General features: G+C 37.7%; 1 protein-coding gene and 1 pseudogene across 5 annotated transcripts in view; one reads left to right on the plus strand and one right to left on the minus strand.

Moving 5' to 3' along the window:
- TTC17 (tetratricopeptide repeat domain 17) overlaps nucleotides 1-19,305 on the minus strand; it is a 126,482-nt gene that overhangs the window by 99,046 nt on the left and 8,131 nt on the right. For all 4 annotated transcript variants that reach the window (XM_080816970.1, XM_080816969.1, XM_080816971.1 and 1 more), the window contains exon 2: nucleotides 4,301-4,390. In XM_080816970.1, the coding sequence (XP_080673096.1) occupies nucleotides 4,301-4,390 (90 nt within the window). The remainder of the gene's footprint in view (nucleotides 1-4,300; nucleotides 4,391-19,305) is intronic.
- On the plus strand, nucleotides 15,323-16,084 carry LOC308351654 (large ribosomal subunit protein uL22-like; annotated as a pseudogene). Its single transcript has 2 exons — nucleotides 15,323-15,412; nucleotides 15,609-16,084. The product of its transcript is annotated as a large ribosomal subunit protein uL22-like (transcript).

Consider the following 19,305-nt stretch of genomic DNA (forward strand, 5'->3'; position numbering starts at 1 on the left):
GATCATCTGCTTCTGGACCAAGGCTGACCCATGGGTAACTGAAACCACAGAACACAAAACTGTGGATAAGGGGGAATTAATTCGCTGATATAAATAAGCTTCTCTAAACAGGTGTCCATATATAGAAAGTAATATTATATGACATTTATAATAATGGCAGCTGAATACCTTCATAATAGGATCTCTGACTACCTATAAAGCTGCATCTATCAACTTAACTTCCCTGGAACAAAATGGCTCAGAAATTAAAACTACTTTGCATTGTCCATACATCGTATTTCAGTCCTTCAAGACATCCAGCATGTTGATAATGTGGACTGGAATAATTTCCCCTAATGCCCTGTACTCCAGGTGAATTCCTGCTACTCACAATTTTTTTTCAAACATACAGAATTATTACACAAAAACCTATGTTTCCACCACCCACATCTACCACATGATAACATTTGCCATACTCATTTCAGATTTTTTAAAAAGGAAAAATAAGGTAGTTGAAATTATTCTTTACTGCCTTCAAAATCCCTCTCTCCCTTCCCAAAGTTACCACTATGCTGAATTTGTTTGATGTATCATTTCTGTGTGTATCTTTATAAAATATTACTATATTACACTTTTTCTCTTAAAATATTATGCATATATATCTATATATATGTCCCAAATCAACATCTAGCATTGATTCCCACTTTTAAAACCTTTACGTTAACAGGATCATCCCATATCATTCTACAACTTATTTAACTTTATGTTTTTAGGATTTATCTACGGTGATCAGTATAGCTCTAAATTTTCCACTTTAACAAACGTATAAAAATGTTTTTATCCACTTTTCTGTAAACCTTTAGGTTGCTTCTTTCTTTATCTTTTTGCTACTAAAAATGCTGTAATATTCTTTTTTTTTCTTTTTAAAGATTTTATTTATTTATTTGACAGAGATCACAAGTAGGCAGAGAGGCAGGCAGACAGAGAGGAGGAAGCAGGCTCCCCACTGAGCAGAGAGCCCGACGCAGGGCTCGATCCCAGGACCCTGGGACCATGACCTGGGCCGAAGGCAGAGGCTTTAACCCACTGAGCCACCCAGGCGCCCCAATGCTGTGATATTCTTATAAAAGCCTCCTGGTGCACATGTGTAAAAGACCCAGAAGGGGTAAAAATATGGGACGCAGAGGTCATATGGGATCCACATTTTCTGATTTAGATACTATCTGCCTTTCAAATTTGGTATAACCAATAGAATTCTACCAACAGATAATGATAATACCCATATCCCCCCAAACTTACCAACATCACATTTTTAATTTATGTCAATTTGATGGGCATTAAATGTTATGATTACTGGGGTAGACTGTATTATTCTTAATGAATCTGCTGCAACTCCTTACAAAGGAGCCTACACATCATTGTTCTGCTGAACTCAGATGTGGCCAGTATGACTCACCTTGACACATATAACATGAGATGTGCAATGGAATCCTCTGAAGAGAAACATGTTTAGAACCAGTGTATGCTTTACTATGTTCTTTCTTTTTTTTAAAAAAAGATTTATTTCTTTATTTGACAGAGAGAGAGAGATATCGAGATCACAAGTAGGCAGAGAGGCAGGCAGAAAGAGAGAGGAATCAGGCTCCCTGCCGAGCAGAGAGCCCGACATAGGGCTTGATTCCAGGACCCTGAGATCATGACCTGAGCCAAAGGCAGAGGCTTAACCCACTGAGTCACCCACACACCCCTACCATGTTCTTTCTTTTCCTTCCAGTACTGAGAATGGCAGTATGCCAGAGAGCGACTGTGCTGTCAGCCTGGGTTCTGGCATTTGGACCAGAGTGACATTTAATACGACCTCATTGTTTTAAGCCATGAAGATTATTGGGATGTTACTAAATGATCTGTTTCTACTCACTCATTCCCTCCCGGCTCTTTCCCTGTAAGTAGGCTGTACTATATATTGCCCTATGACTTCAGGCTTGTCCATGTGACTTAATCTGGACGATGGAATGTGAGTAGAAATGATGTTGCTTCTAAGTAGAAACTTTAAACAGGCTTGTATGTTTGGTTACTCTTCCTTGAACCTCCAGCTTCCATGAAATAGCACTGAGATTTTTGGGACTATCTGTTGCCAATGTAAAAGTTGTCATATACTGCAAAATGGAGCCTATCTTAACTATGCAATCATTAATGTGATTGAACATATCTTCATATGTTTGTATTTTATAACTTGACTTTCCAAGTCTGCCTATTTTTCTCCAGTTTTTTAAAACTGATTTGCAGAAATTTAGAAGAGTGATTTTGTAAACTCAGTCTTGAACAGTCATATGTACTGCAAATATCTTCTCCCAGTTTACAGCTTATGTTTTAATTTTGTTCATGGTGTCACTTGCTAAAGAGAAGCTTTTAGTCTTAAGATGGTCAAAACTATCAGCTATTTCCTTAATTGTGATTTCTATGTCATTTAAGGAATCCTTTTTATCCTAATGTCATAAATAAAATATTTACTGATGAAAAACCTAACAAAGTAAAAAGGTAAGGGCAAACACTAGAATAACAGAAATATAATCTATAGTTTTAATCCCTATAATTTATTTGTTAAACATGTTGGGTCATTTGTTCTGCAGAGTCTGCCACTCTACAGGATTTTGCTGACGCATCTCCTTGGTTCATTTAACATGTCCCTTTCTTTGTCCTCTGTATTTCCTGAATATTGATAGCAGGATCCAGGGGTTCTTAACTCTTTTGTTTCACAGACTTCTTTGGCAGTTTGATGAAACTTACAGATTCCTTTCTCAGAGTCATCTTTTAAATACATAAAATAAAATATATAAAATGAGAAAGGAAACCAATTATACTGAAAATGACACTGGAAAATAAGGTAGTGGATTAGATTCACAGTTCTTTTGGCAAAACTACTTGTTAGGTAGCAATACTCTTAAGATATTAGTATGTTTGCCCATAAATTTTCCAACAGGATTTTAATTTATTCAGTTAGTTCTACCTTCTCTTAAACATGACAGAAGAGTCTAACAGGCTTTAACTAATCACTGAACAGGCTTGAACCCAACTATATATTATTTTTACCTAGCTTTACCTTTCAAAGGGCAAAAAATAAATAATTAAATAAGGTTAGCAACCTCTTCATCAGTATTTGTACTCATCATTATATATCCTATGCACATCTACTAGGTTTATCTTTTCTTCTTGTGGAAGTACATCTTTGACTTTTTTTAGGGGTGAGTCTGCGGTAAGTAAACTCTTTGTCAGAAAACATCTTTGCTTTGCCCTCACTCTTGAACGATGGCTTAAAAAAACATAAAACTCTAGTTTGAATGATTTTCCCTTAGCACTGTTAAGGTTATTCCTCCACTGTCTTCTGGCACTTTAAGAAGTCCATCTCACTGTCACTACTTTGTAGATAAATGGTATTATTAAGTTTCATTGCTTTAAGTATGTATTTCAATGACTAACAAATTTATATCTCTAGCCTGTACCTTTATCCCACAGTCCCTACTACCTTAATCAAAAACGGATGGAGTCAACATTTTTCATTTTCATTGACATGGTAAATGCCATTTCCCCCCTTCATATAGTCTCATTTACTGCCTCTTAACAAGAGAATGGCAATAAACATATACAATGTGTATATGCTTCTGAAAATAAAAACTACTTTCTGCACCACTGCATTTTTGGAACACTGTTTTTAATAAAAACAGATAAAGCTTCCAAGCACAACACTGTATAAATATACCTATTGTCTTATTCCTACTTTTTCAAATAACAAATATTGTTTGTTATAAAGCAAAATCAGTTTATGGAAAACAATGATAGAAACAAAAAGGTCAGACTTTATTAGTACTAATAGATTTCAAAGTTTTCAAAGTGCAAGGTGATTACTGCTTTCACCTCATCTTAAAAACACACAATAACAAGACTCTACTTGGGAATTAATAAAAAATACATTTTTATAAGTAATGAAATCATTCTTTCTTTTTGTATTTTACCCAAACTCTCCTTTCAAGTGTATGCACAGAGATCATTCCTTTTCATACTTGTTGGAAAAACTTACATATGGAATCCCTGGTCAATGATATATCAGTTAAGAATTGGGCAAAACTCGGGTTAGTCTGTTTCTCTTACTATCACTCAAATGTTATTCTAATTAGATGTTACTTTAAAAAATGTGATTAAAAGTATATATGAAACTTAGAAGAACTGGGCTTAAGAAATAATACACTTTCATTTTTCTTTGATTACAGGAGCTCCTGTGAAATGCAAGAAGTTTCAACTGCATATCACATTTCCACTGCCTCACCTCCAATTCTTTGAGGTAGTTAACTGTTGTTTCTTGTCTCATTAATATGACTAAGTCATGGGGATGCTTCAAGTTCATTGGTGAATCCACCTGCAAGCAAGCAAGCAATAAACAAAGCTCAGACTTCATCAACATTTGTTTGAATTCATAAAGTTTCCCTTAATATGCTTTAAATTACTGTTCAAACACCATTACAACCAGAATTAGGTGCTCAGTAAAACTCAAGGTGTATTTCAAAAGTGATTGCACATAAATTTCAGCAAAGAGAATTACATGTTCAACAGCTGCCCCCTGAATTCCAACATTAAAGAGTAAGCTTTTGAGGTGAATATTCTAACTTGGGTCAGTCACATAAGAAACATTCAAGAGGAGAAGTATTTGGCAACAAATAAAAAAGTAAATTCCTTAAAAAGATAATTCACACCTGTAATAATAAAAAAGGAATTGTCTTGTTTTGACAGAACATTTCATATCCGAACAGGTTTAGAGTGATAAAAGGAAAATTTTAAAAGCACCTATTTTTGAAGGCTATTTGTAGAAGCCATAAATCAAAGTCAATATAAAATAATCTTGAGATTTATTATTTACAACTCATTTTCTCTGGATCATAAATGGGTAACTATGTTGTTGAAGATATAATAAAAATGAACCCTCATATGCTAGTAGCAGGCTTATAAATTTGTTCTTGTTGTCTGGAGGGTCATTTGGCAACACGTATCAAAATGTTAAAAGTGCATCCCTTCTGATCTGGCAATATTAACTCTAGGAAACTATTCTTAAACAGGCAAAAATAAACACAAGGATACTTACTACGACACCTTAAACTGCAAAAAAAATTAGACACATCCTAAGTCCATCAATAAGGGAATAGGGAGGGGCGCTTGGGTGGCTCAGTTGGTTAAGTGTGCGACTCTTATTCTCAGCTCAGAGTCACAATCTCAGGATCATGAGTTCAAGACCTGCATTGGGCTCTACACAGGGTATGGAACCTACTTAAAAACGAAAAAATAAGGGACTAGGGAAATCCACTGTCAAAAATGGGATACAGAAGACTAGACCTACTGTCATGGAAGGATATTAACAACTCATAATTTAACTAAAAGAATAATAAGCATACTATGATATTTTTGAGAAATTACATATATATACTTAAAGATGTATACATGTCTCTATATGCACAAAACTAAGTAACTTTACAGTGGTTCCTTTGGGGAAGTGGGATCAAGAAGAGAGGCACACTCATGTCTATATACTTGTGTTATTTTTAAACTGTATATAATGAAGACATAATACATTTATAATTTAAAAAAAAAAACATGTGCACACACACACACATGATGTTTGAATACGAGAAAAATCTGACAGTGGCCTTGGTACCTAAGGGATGAGCTAAAGTTCCTGCTATCCCATGATGCTAGATTGGAGCTGTCAAATTATATATCGGTCCTTTAGGAAGTTCGACATTGAGGAAAAAAGTATCTTTTTGTAACCTCTAAGAAACTGGTATCAGCTCAACTAATCGAATTTAGAGGTAACTTTAAAAAAATTTTTTTTATTTATTTATTTGAGAGCAAGAGCACGTGCAGGTGAGTGAGTTGGGTGAGGGGCAGAGGGAGAGAGAGAATCTCCAGCAGACTCTGTGCAGAAGCCTGAGATCATCACCTGGCTAAACAGACTGAGCCACCCAGGTGACCCTACAGCTAGCTTTTTAAGTGCAGAAGATAGGCTTGCATAGATGTTGGTGATACAGGAGTCTATTAAAAAATAGATTTTAAAAAGTGGGAATAATAACAACATGAAATAAAGTTGGACGACTGCTTTAATAATATGCATTATATTGCACAATGTTAGGTGACTACAGATAAAATTCATCTGCCTTTGCTTATCCTACCACCTCAGAGACACCAGAGGAAAAAGAGATGCTAGTCCAGAGTAACTTCCATATTTCCATTGTAATGATCTGAACTACATAATTATTATTGTATCATTGTGATAATTATCATAGCCCATGGTCTTGCTTTTAAGATGAGATCCCTTCATTGCTCCCCCTGGCCTTTCCATTATATTGGAATCTATACCAAAATTGGACTCTGAATTTAAAAGGCACTAAAAATACAATATAGCAAGGCCTATAATACTCGACAACCTGAGCTGTAAATCTCCTCTATCAAACAATCAAAGCTAGCAAAAGCCTACGAGCAAAATGCTATGTTTATCTCAATACAGAACAGAAAATTTCACTTGTCTTTTCATAGTATTTGAACATATGCCCAACAGTCAAATGCATGTAGGGAGGGAAAGCTACTATAATGAATTGAATCTGAACTGATTTAACTCCAAAGTCCATTGATGCTTTTTTTACAATGTAATAAACTACAGTGCACCATAGTTTGTTTGTTTTTTTCCCCATAATTTTTATAGAAGAAAATGTAAAAGCTACAGCCAGTGGCCAGAGTGCTAAAGAACTTTTCATAAGGAGGCCAAAGAAAGTCTGCTTACTTTGCTACTCTGTCCAGAACTTCAAGAGGTAGCTATTTAGAAATGACTCTATACGGATTTTTAAATGAGGATTTTATAAAAAAATAAAATAGGAGGTGGGGAAGGAATGTTGGAGTATGACATTCCAATTCCAAAATACCTAAGCAATCTGTTCACCTGATATTTGGAGAATTGCAAGAGGAATGAAACAATGTGATAAATGAAGATTTACACTGAAGAAATACTGAAAGCACATTCTTAGTTTTAGATTAAAAGGATACTAGCTAATCAGGGTTTTACCATATTTGAATAGCATGGGATTGGCCAACATTCAGTTGTGAGGAAGTACTTTTCATTTCCTTAAAGCTTTATATTCAACAAATATACAAGAGCTAGAAGAGGTATAAAGATAAAATTATTAGCGGAAGGAATGAAGTGAGCTCACTGACAGCTGTGCTTCTCTTTTTGACATGGCAGCAAATGGCATGGATCTTTGCCAGATAAGGGTTGGTTGCAGATTTATAGCCTGACATATATATTTGAGGTAACCTCAAGTTCTTAAAATTTAAGACTTTATAATTATCTTTGGCAAATGCCAATTGACTTCAATTTCTCTCCTTTTGAATACCTCCCCTCCTTAAGTTACAAAAGAGAGTATGCCTGTAAAGACTACAACATCCATTCAATCAATAAAGGTTTATTAAGCCTCTACAAACCAGGCCCACTATGTCAATATTTGAAGCCTATGTACTCCAATTTTATATACAACATGAATGCCCTCAAAATCTTTAGCATTTAGAAGAGGCTGCAAAAAGTGACAGGAATTAGAGAGGTAGGTTAAAAAGGACATGACGCATACATAAGACCTCAAAGTACCTTATGGCTTTTTCACAAGGGACAAGCACCCCTACAAACTTCTGTTACTTCACAGCATAATAAGTGATGCTTGTAATGACCTGAATCATAAAGTAAAAGGAATAATTTTCAATTTGTTCTACTTAAGATGGTAAAAAAATATGAAATATATTTTAAAGCAAAGCTTATACTACAGGAAAAAACTGACCAAATATTTGGAAATTAGCTATATGGACTTGTATTATATAGAATGATTCCTTCTCTAAGAGTTCCCAATTCAATTTCATTTTCATTTGAATACATTATATAAGTACATGTGTCAAATTAGATATAACAGCAGTAAATATTTTACTCATATCAAGTTCGTTTTCATATATTTCAAAATTTGCTGCTGTCTCTACCGTTAATACCTACATTTCTCATCTGGAGCCCTACCTCTGTGAATTCAGTAAATTCATATGGTAACAGAGGGAAATGTCACTGTATAAGGATAATTACTTCACTGCCAAATCAAATAAAGGGTGAACAATTTAAACTTAAAATAACCAGTCTACGTATTTAAACATTTTTGAGTTCTACAAGAGCATGAGTGAGTCCATCACTTTCCAATGGTCCTTTATGACAGGAAATTGACCATTTCCATTATAATATTAACTCGAGCTCTCATATGCAACTTATTCTTCACATATGCTAAATATTCTTACCTCTTAATTTTTGATGGTATTCAAATGAGTACATGAGAATAGCGTTACTGAAATCTTGTATTATGCTGTACACATTTTTTAAAAATTCCCCTTAATTAGGAACTAGGGATGAAATATTTTAAATCTTTTATTCAGAATTTTAGATTTATTGAGATAGTATGATGGAAAACATAAAATCTTCATTGCTTTGAAGATTCTACCTCTACCTTAAGTGATCCCACTTAGTGGGTATTTATAATGTTTGCTCTCTAGTATCTGCAATTCCCTTCTTGTGGCAAAAACACCTGCCTTGCTTGGCTGGAAGCATCCTTCCACACATGGGAAGCCCGAATCAGTGGATTCCTTTCGGACATCACCCAAGTAGTCAGCTGGTACTAAAGAGACTGTAATCTAGAATTTTTGTTTGAGTTATGGGGACTAGTCATCTTGTATTCACAGGCCCCTAAGAATGGGGTTAAAGAAACAGAGAAATGAAGACAGAGAACAAACCTATCATGGTTATACTGTTTCAGTCTTGGATCAAACTGTAGCACTTAGAATTTGTTCAAAGATTCCAATAAAAATTTTCAATACAGAAATCTTGCTGCTATTTCTAAACATGTGCTGACTTTTCTTAGGCCCTCTGTCTAGGGTATCCTCTTACTCTTGTGGCTCTTTTCAGACTTCCTGTCCCTTTGCACATGCTAAGTCTCCTACTTGGAACATACTTCTATACTTATGCTTTTGGTGAAGGCTCAAATGACATTTCTTTTGTGAAGCCATCCTTCTCCTGAGCTCCCACGGTACTCTTTACATGCTGCTGCTTTTTTTTTTTTTTTTAAGATTTTATTTATTTATTTGATAGAGAGAGAGAGATCACAAGTAGGCAGAGAGGCAGGCAGAGAGAGAGGGGGAAGCAGGCTCCCCACCGAGCACAGAGCCTGATGCGGGGCTCTGATCCCAGGACCCTGAGATCATGACCTGAGCCGAAGGCAGAGGCTTAACCCACTGAGCCACCCAGACGCACCTACATGCTGCTTTAATAGTGCTTATTACATTGTTTAATTATTGTATGTCTGTCTCTCCAAAAATTTTTTTTTGTATTCCCCTTTCTACTTTCAGTACTTCATAGGCTTTCAGGTATATGTCAGACACCTAATACACTGTTCATTACTTGATGAAGTTATCTGATGTCACTTCTGTTAGAGAATCCATCTCTGTCGGCATTATCATTCAGTGATGACTGACCATCTGTAAAGGAGGTAAAGTGGTTAGGCCTTCAGGAATCATGACAAAATAAGTCCTTGACAGGTCTATGACTAGCTGTATGACCTAAAGCAAACCACCTTCCCTGCATAGGCTTCCATTTCCTCATCTATAAACTTGAGGGGACCCAGCACGATGACTTCTAAAGTTCCTTATACTCTTCATATCTTACCTTCATAAAACACTTAACACTACCATAAAAGCATCATGTTTTTACAAGTCTCATGCACCACTGAAGTAATCCAATGTTCGAATGAATGAAATGATCATTCTTCCAATTAGCCTGGATAAATTTGTACTCACTCTAGGTGGGGACTCTCCAAAGCTGCAGCTAAAAGCTTCTTTTCAAACTGTCAATTTGTCAAATTAAACTAAGGTTCCAATTAGCAGTGGCTATTTATTTCTGAGCAATTAGGCCGCTCATTGTATCATGGGCAAAATTAGCTCTCCCAGTCCTTATGCTACTTAATTCTAACAAAGTTCAATTAAAAAAAAAAACCTCTTCTGATCATAAGCTAAATATGTACGTTACTGTAAAAACAAACACATTATGGATAATATAAAGAAGAAAATTAAAATTACTTATGTCACCTTTTGAGATACATGCTGTCAGATAACTATGTCAGGATCACTTTTCAGGCTTGTGTGCCTGTGTCTGCACGCATGTGCATGCATGCGCACACACACACACGGCTATGTAGATGAATATTTTTACAAAAACAGGATCATATTTACTATATTGTATCCTTCCTTTCTCCACTCTTTCCTAAAGTTTATCAGATTTCTTCCTCAGGAATATAGATCTACATCATCCTATTTACTTAATAATATATTAATTTATCCAGTTTCCTACTAATTAAAATTTGAGTTATTCTCCCTTTTTAACAATATTGAGATGAGTACTTATAAATTTTTTTGATTGCTGCCTAATTATTTTCTTCCTAAAAATAGAATTGCTAGGTTAAAAGGACTGCACTTTTAAATTTATTTTGCTAGCTTTTCTCCAGAATAGCTGAATCAACTTAAGTTCCTAACAACAGTCACTGAGGTTCTACACACTCTGAAGAACACAGGGAAAGGGTGAATACATTTTAATCTCTTTGCTGGCCATATGTATTTCTTCTTTTGTGTACTTATAAAAAAAGCTTCCTCACTGCCTCACTTTAAATCCATTTGATAATTTACATCACAATTTTACAACTGCTGTTTTCTAGATGGGGAGACTCTAGGTGATTATCTTCTTGTTTCTGACTTTTTCTAAAACAAACACCTATTTCTTCCTTTTTAAACTGGTATCTACCCATCTTGTTAAAATGAAATCTTAGAGTGCTATGCAACATGTATTTTAAAGAGAAAACAACTGTAATGACAAATAAGCTTAGTTCTGAGGAATAGTCTTGTAGCTTTTCCTTTTATATTCATAAAGAAAAAGTTCCTCTTGCATACGTGGGGCCAATCAAAAAACTTCAAAAAGTTAACATCTTTTGTATTTTCTTGTTCCTTACCTTACTCTCCTCAGATTTTTATCCTTATTTCAAATCTAGTTCACTACCATTTTCAAAGGACTGCCCAAAGAACCCTCACCTCTATGACCCCTGTCAGGCGAATACAGGGGCAAGCAAGATGAGTTTAGAGGGACGGAATGAGGGAGACAAAAGTCTGTTGCCTAAATTGGCATGCAATTTTTTCTTCAGGATCCAAGTCTAACCATCACAGACTTGCACCTTCCTCCAGGTTGAGAGAAGTGCAAGCTCACAAACCCAATACCAGTCTAGCCTCGCCTCTTGAGAGGGACTTACATGGGTTCCTGGCTATGATTTTCAAAACTTTAATACAGGAGCAGATATTTTACTAGATATACTATCAGATCAATAAAACACTATCATTATGAACTGTCAGGATTGGGAAAATTTTTGTTAAAGATGACTTTTTTTTTGCCATTACATACTTGTACAATATGGAATTTTAATAAAAAATTTTAGAACATGCCTCAATTTTGTATCAGAAATCAGGTTATCGAAACTAACATAAACTTTAAAGAAACAAAAATGCTGAATCTTGACCAGCACATGGATTTTTACAGCCTTATATCTCTACTTTCTGAAGTTTTACCCTCAGATTTTACCTTCTCATTTTCACAGTTCTTGGAAGACAAAGTTGCAAATGCTTAAGCACACTTAAAACAATCTAGGTATTTGAAGTATATTATAGAGCTATAATCTAGATTGGACCATGTACAGTGTTGCAGCCAATTTTTTAAACACTATTTATTTATTTAGAGGGAGGGAGGGAGAGAGAGAGTGTGCAAGTGAACGAGCACAAGCGGGAGAGACAGAGGAGAGGGAATCTCAACCAGATTCCATGCTGAGCATGGAGCCTAACGTGAGGCTCAATCGCACCACCCTGAGATCATTACTTGAGCCAAAATCAAGGACACTAAACCGACTGACCCAGCCAGGCGTCCCTGTTGCAGCCAATTTTATGAGAACATTCATATCACACAATCACCATGTCCTAACAGAAAGCAAGTTAATAACCATTTTCAACATGAACAACGTCTTTTAAAAAGTGCTACCAGTCAACATGTTCCGATTTGTGTCACCAGGAAACATACAAATAACAAAATGAAGCAAGTAGACAATTCACAACTTTACAAGAAAAGGAAATGAAATGCTGGAACAGGACTCAAGAGTCACAGATACTTCTCATTTGTATATTTATGATATTCTTGTAAACATATACAGAAAAATGTCACTGCAGTTAGAGCTATTTTATATCGAACTCAGAAGTGACTCTCATTCCAGCAGCCAAAATTTATCAAACACAGAATGAGGGCCCAACAAAGATGTCCATGTCCTAATCCCAGAACCTGGGGCTAGTTAGGATATATGGCAAAAGTTAAAGTAGCGGATGGAGTTAAGGTTGCTATTCAGATTACTTTAATTAAGACAGAGAGTGTAACCTGATTATCCAGGTGGGCCCAATGTAATCACCAGGGTCCTTAAAAGTGAAATAGGCAGGTGAAAGAGAGACGTGGATAAGGAAGAAAGGTCAAAGAAGGGGGCCAAGAGCCAAGGAATGTGGGTGGTTTCTGGAAACTAGAAAAGGTAAGGAAATGGACACTCCCCTAGAACCTCCTGAAAGACAGGCAGCATACTGTCCCCTTGATTTTATTTTATTTATTTTTTTGTTTTGTTTTGTTTTTTCTTTAAAGATTTTATTTATTTGACAGATGGAGATCACAAGTAGGCAGACAAGCAGGCAGAGAGGAGGAAGCAGGCTCCCCGCCGAGCAGAGAGCCCAACTCGGGGCCCAATCCCAGGACCCCGAGATCATGACCTGAGCCGAAGGCAGAGGCTCCAACCCACTGAGCCACCCAGGCGCCCCGTCCCCTTGATTTTAGCCCAGGGAAACATGGGTTGGACTTCTAACCTACAGAACTGTAAGATGATAGATTTGTGTTGTTTTAAGCCATTAACTCTGTGGTAATTTTTAACAGCAGCAAGTAGAAAACTAATACAAACACCCACTAAGTTCTGGCTTAATGCCAGTCTCAATATGATAAATAAAACACGTGTGAGCTTGCAAATTCTTAGATGGATACTATGGACTGACCTGTGTCTCCTCAAAATCATATGTTGAAGCTGTAACCTCCAATGGTGACAGTAATTGGAGACTGGACCTTTTTTTTTTTTTTTTTAAGATTTTATTTATTTATTTGACAGACAGAGATCACAAGTAGGCAGAGAGAGAGAGAGAGAGTGGGGTGGGGGGAAGAAGGCTCCCTGCTGAGCAGAGAGCCCGATGTGGGGCTGGATCCCAGGACCCTGAGATCATGACCTGAGCCGAAGGCAGAGGCCTTAACCCACTGAGCCACCCAGGCGCCCCGAGACTGGACCTTTTGAAGGTAATTAGGTTTAGATGAGGTTATGAGGTTGCGACTTATGACAAGATTGGTGCCCTTGTAAGAGGAGACATTAAAGCTAGCCTTCTCTTTCTTTCTGCTATATGAGAACACAGCAAGAATGCAGCTGGTCTGCAAGTCAGAAAGAGAAGTCGCACCAGAACCTGATCACTCTGGCACTCTGATCTTGGACTTCCGGACTCCAAAACTGTAAGAAAATAAATAACTGTTGCTTAAGACACTCAGTTTATGGAATTTTGTTATGACAGCCAAACTAAGATTTGTTAATCAAATACTGGAAAAGGGACACTAAAATGAGTGCCAGAAATTGAACCTTAATTTTATCATTACCCAGGTGATGGCAAACTCAAAAGTCAGGAAATTACTTTGCTCTTCATGCTAGAAATCATTGCTGTAAGACACTACTGAATAAAGTTCAACTTTATTACTCATCAAACAGTAGTATTAACATGGGGGGGGTCAGCTTGACTAATTTCTTTTATTGCAATCCCAACAAGTATGAAGTAAGTATTAATGACAAAGGTTCAATTTTCTATGAAGATAACCAAACCAAACTGAAGATTCCTTTTTGTTCATACTTCCACAGATGGGCACACACTGTTTCACTAGGGCAATGGATGGGATAAGGGGTCTTTCACTAGAATCAGATTACATAAACAAAGATCTGACATATCCCAAACACTGTTGGGCATTTTCAAACACTCCTGATGCAGTCCTTTAAAAGGAGGATTTGGCAGTATCTAAGAAAATTAAATATGCATTCCTCAAACCAGGAAATTCCATTTCAAAGGATTCATCTTACAAATACACTCACAGAAGGACACAGAGACCTATGAATGAGCACGTTCACTCACGGCAATATTGTTTGATAGTAAAAGCCTGGAAACCATCTAAATGGCTATCATTAGGGAACTGGTTAAATAAATTATAGAATAGCCATACAACCAAATACTATGCATTTTTAAGGGTAAAGAGAGTAGCTTTTCATTTCTGATAGACGTTTACCTCTTATTAAGTAAATAAAAACTAGTCATGAGACAAAATGTTCCCAGTTGTGGTTTTTTAAAAAATCTGTATGAGGGGCCGCCTGGGTGGCTAAATTGGTTAAGCAACTGCCTTCAGCTCAGGTCATGATCATGGGGTTCTGGGATAGAGCCCTGCACTGGGTTTCCTGCTTGGCAGGGAGCCTGCTTCTCCCTCTCCCTCTGCAGCTTCCACTGCTTGTGCACACACTCTCTCAAATAAGTAAAATCTTAAAAAAAAAAATTAAAAAATTTAAAAATCTATATGAGGATTTGCAAATGCATGGGAACTTTTTGGAAGAATACACAAATAATTATCTGATTACCTCCAGGAAGAAGGATTGTGAGTGGTTATGAAACTTTCACTTTTCATTTTACATCATAAGTAGCTTGAAAAAAATGTTCTGAACTATGACCATATATTTTAGTTTTAAATTCAACTATAAAATTAAAAAATACATTGGTGTCTTACAGATAAAACTATGGAAATATTTTTCTTTATACTAGTAGTAATGCTTAGCAGTACAGAGAACAGAGCTTAGAATGGGATCTGAACTTAAGTTTACACATTGCCATTTCCTACCTTCATGGCCTTGGGCAAGGAGTTTAACCATACTTAGCCTAAATTTCTGTATTTAATAGACAGATCAATATCCACATCATACTGAGTCTATAGACAATGAGATATGAATATAAAAACACTTAGTAAAGTGTTCAGTGAAATAGACATAAAATTTTATTCCTATAAGTTACCTGTTCTCTTCCCCTAAGCTGCCTGAGGTGGCCTCTGAAAATGGTTCGCTATTTGCTTGACCCAGAAAACCCTACAAAATCATGCCAATCAAGAGGTTCAAATCTTCATGTTCACTTTTTTTTTTTTAAGATTATTTATTTGACAGAGAGAGGCACAGCGAGAGAGGGAACATAAGCAGGGGGATTGGGAGAGGGAGAAGCCGGCTTCCGGCTGAGCGGTGAGCCCAACCTGGGGCTTGATCCCAGAACCCTGGGATCATGACCCAAGCCAAAGGCAGCTGCTTAACTAACTGAGCCACCCAGGCGTCCCCATGTTCACTTTTAAGAACACACATGAAACTGTCCAGGCCATCAAGGGTATGCATATCCAAAAAGCCACCAAGTATCTGCAAGAGGTCGCTTCGCAGAAACAATGTGTGCCATTCTGTCGCTACAATGGTGGAGATGGTAGGTGTGCCCAGGCCAAACACTGGGGCTGCACACAGGGTCAGTGGCTCAAGAAGAGTGCTGAATTGTTACTGTACATGCCTAAAAACGCAGAGAGTAATGCTAAACCTCAGGGTTTAGATGTAGATCCTCTGGTCACTGAGCAAATCCAGGTGAACAAAGGCCCCAAGACGCGGCGTAGAACTAGTACAGTGCTCATGGTCGGATTAACCCACACATGAGCTCTCACTGCCACACCGAGATGATCCTCACTGCAAAGGAGCAAATTGTTCCTAAGACAGAAGAGGAGGTGGCACAGAAGAAAAAAATATCCCAGAAGAAACTGAAGAAATAAAAACTTATGGCCTGGGAGTAAATTCTGCATAGAAAAAATGCAAATAAAAATAAAAACAGGAAAAAAGTTTACTTTATCCTAAATTAGAGCGGAAAAAAAAATGCAAACTCTGTGAAGGCAGGGACTGTATCTCCCTCACAGCTGTATTCCACCTACCCAACAGAGAAAGCATTCCAATGTGTTTAATGAGCTAGTTAAGCCTGCCAAATGTAACCGCACGCAAAAAGCTCTCAGCAAATACTTCCCCAAATAAAAACGTTCCTGCCTCCATTGGACCACGTTTGGCAAGTATCATTCTCTTGAGTTTTACTAAAGATTACTAACCATCTCAACTCCCTACCAAGCAATTAGACTCAAGGTAGAAAGGGCCGCTGGGTGGAGGGGGAGGATGTGTGTGTGTGTGTGTGTGTGTGTGTGTGTGTGAGAGAGAGAGAGAGAGAGAGAGAGAGAGCGCGCGCGCGCGCGCGCGCGCGCGCGCACTCTCTCTTGCCCATCCCCTGATTTCAACTTAAAAGTGCCTCACTGGTAAGTGAAGACTGAAGTAGGATGTTAGTAAAAAATACATAAATGAGTTCTTTTCAAAAGTCATACTCATTAAGTAGTTAAATAAATATGGAAAGCACAATCTGATCTATCCAGTGTAAATTTCACGTAGTAGGTACTGAAAACAAATATGTACTTTAACTTATATAAAACTGTCATGACAGTACAGATTTATTAAAAATCTATTTACTAAAAAATGTTTCTATGTGCACGTTTATATTAATGTTAAATGACTTACTTATAAAGTATTTGACAGTTTATTTATATAATATTCAATAATTTAAATAATGCGACAATCTCCAAGTTCTTTGAGCATATCATCAGAGGTATGCTGAAGAGATAATAAATCTAAATAGCCGATCGGAATTTAGGCTATCTGAAGCACCATTTTACAACTCTGGTTTAGAGATACTACATTCTTAGAGAAGTCTGAGTTTGTCTAGATCTTTTATTTTTAACAGGGAGAATGAATGAATTGGCTGACCCCTTTAAAGTAAATGCACTGTGAGGTGTCTGGGTGGCTCAGGCCGTTAAGAAGCCAACTAGCCAACTCTTGATTTCGGCTCCGGTCATATCTTATGGCTCATGGAATCAAGCCCTAATTTGGGCTCCATGCTCAGCAGGGAGTCTGCTAGGGATTCTCTCTCTCCCTCTGCCCCAGCCCCTGCTTGTACACACACACACACACACACACACACACACACACGTTCATGCTCTCTCTCTCAAATAAATAAATCTTTAAAAAAAAAAAATTAAACACACTGTGCTTTCTCCAGACTACTTAGATGATGGTGGCCCATCACTGCGCTCATAGGCAAGAGCTATTACAAGTGTGAATAACTGGGGCGCTAGGGTGGCTCAGTCAGTTAAGCATCTGCCTTCACCTCGGGTCATGATCCCACTGGGATCAAGCTCCACATCAGGCTCTCTGCTCAGCGGGGAGGCTGCTTCTCCCTCTCCCTGCTGCTCCCGTTGCTTGTGCACTCTCTCTCTCTCTCTCTCACTGTCAAATAAATAAATAAATCTTAAAAAAATGTGAATAACTGCTTGCACACACACATGAAGGTACTCTCCCTTTCTCTCATGTATTCAATATTTCCTGAGTGTTTATAATGTGTCAGCCACTGTTTTAGGCATGGGGGTTCCTCACTGACCATAACAAAGTTCTATGAAAGAGTTAACATTCTTTTTTTTAAAGATTTTATTTATTATTTATTATTTATTATTATTTATTTATTGTCAGAGAGAGAGAGAGAGAAAGCACAAGCAGGCAGAGGGGCAGGCAGAGGCAGAGAGAGAAGCAGGCTCCCCGCTGAGCAGGGAGCCCGATGTGGGACTCGATCCCAGGACCCTGAGATCATGACCGAGCCGAAGGCAGCGGCTTAACCGACTGAGCCACCCAGGTGTCCCAGAGTTAACAGTCTTATAGAAAGACCGGCAATAACATATATATCACAACAGAGTAATAGATGCTATGAAGAAAAATAAAGCAGAGTAAGAAGACAGTGATGGAAGGAGATGCTGTTATAGATAGTGTGATCAGAAGACAGGTGACATGTGAACAGAGACTTGAAAAAAGAGGGCATGAGCCATGAGAATGTCTGCAGAAGTTTTCCAGGCAACAGAAGGAGCAGTAACAAACAAACTTGGTGCTCTAAAGACCACCCCAAAGGCCAGCAGGGCTAAAGCACAGCACACAAGAAGGAAAGTGGTATTTGCAGCAGAGAGATGACCAGGGGCCAAGTTGCAGATCTTGCAAGGTCCTTATAGGCCACAGTAAAAATTCCCGTTTTATTCTTAAAAGTATGATGGGAAACCACTGAAGGTTTTCTGATGCTCTTCCCTTCTCTTCCTCTACAACTGTTAAAGGAATCAAAGGACAAGACTTTCAATCTGGGGAGAACAGACTGTATGGTGCAAAAGTGGGAGCAAGGAGCTGGTTAGCAGGATACTGTGCTTAGGTCTAAGAGGAAGATGAAGACAGTTTAGACAAGGGTTGTAGAAATATGGGTGGAAAGACATGGCTTGATGCAGGAGACATTCTGGAACTAAAGTTGACAGGTTATTGATTAGGTATGAGACATGAGAGTTGAAGAAGATTTTGGACCTGAGCAATTTGGTAACAGGTGCGGTTGGATGAGAAATAAAGAGTTGAGTTTAGGACGTGATGTATTTGTGGTGTCTATTAGACAGCTAAGCGGAGACATTGAGTGGGCAACTGGATAGGAGTCTGGAGTTCAGAGAGAGACTGCAGATATGATTTGGGAGAATTCTCAGAAAAAAAAATACATATATATATATATAATGCCATGAGACTGCATAAGATCATCTGGTGAGCACATCAGTATGTAAGATTCACCAAGAAAAGAGGAATTCAGCAGAAGAGAATGAAAAGTCATGGCCAGGGATACTAAAGAAAGCTAGGAGTGTATGTCCCAGAAGCCATGGAAGAAAATAGTTCAATGAGGTCTGAGGACAAGTGCTGGCTGGAGAGCCAAGAGGTTAAGAGAGAGAACTAAGAGCAGAGCACGGAATCTGGCAATACCGCCAGCCCTGGGATGTCTTGACAAGAGTTGCATGGATGAAGGACTGACTGGAGTGGCTTTAAAAGAGATTATACAAAGAGAGGGAAGAGAGCCCAAGAGCACAAACAACTCTCTTGAGGCGCCTGGCTGTCAAGAGCCACCCAACAGAGGAAT

This window comes from Martes martes (assembly GCF_963455335.1).
Source record: "Martes martes genome assembly, chromosome: 10".
Classification (NCBI taxonomy): domain Eukaryota; kingdom Metazoa; phylum Chordata; class Mammalia; order Carnivora; family Mustelidae; genus Martes; species Martes martes.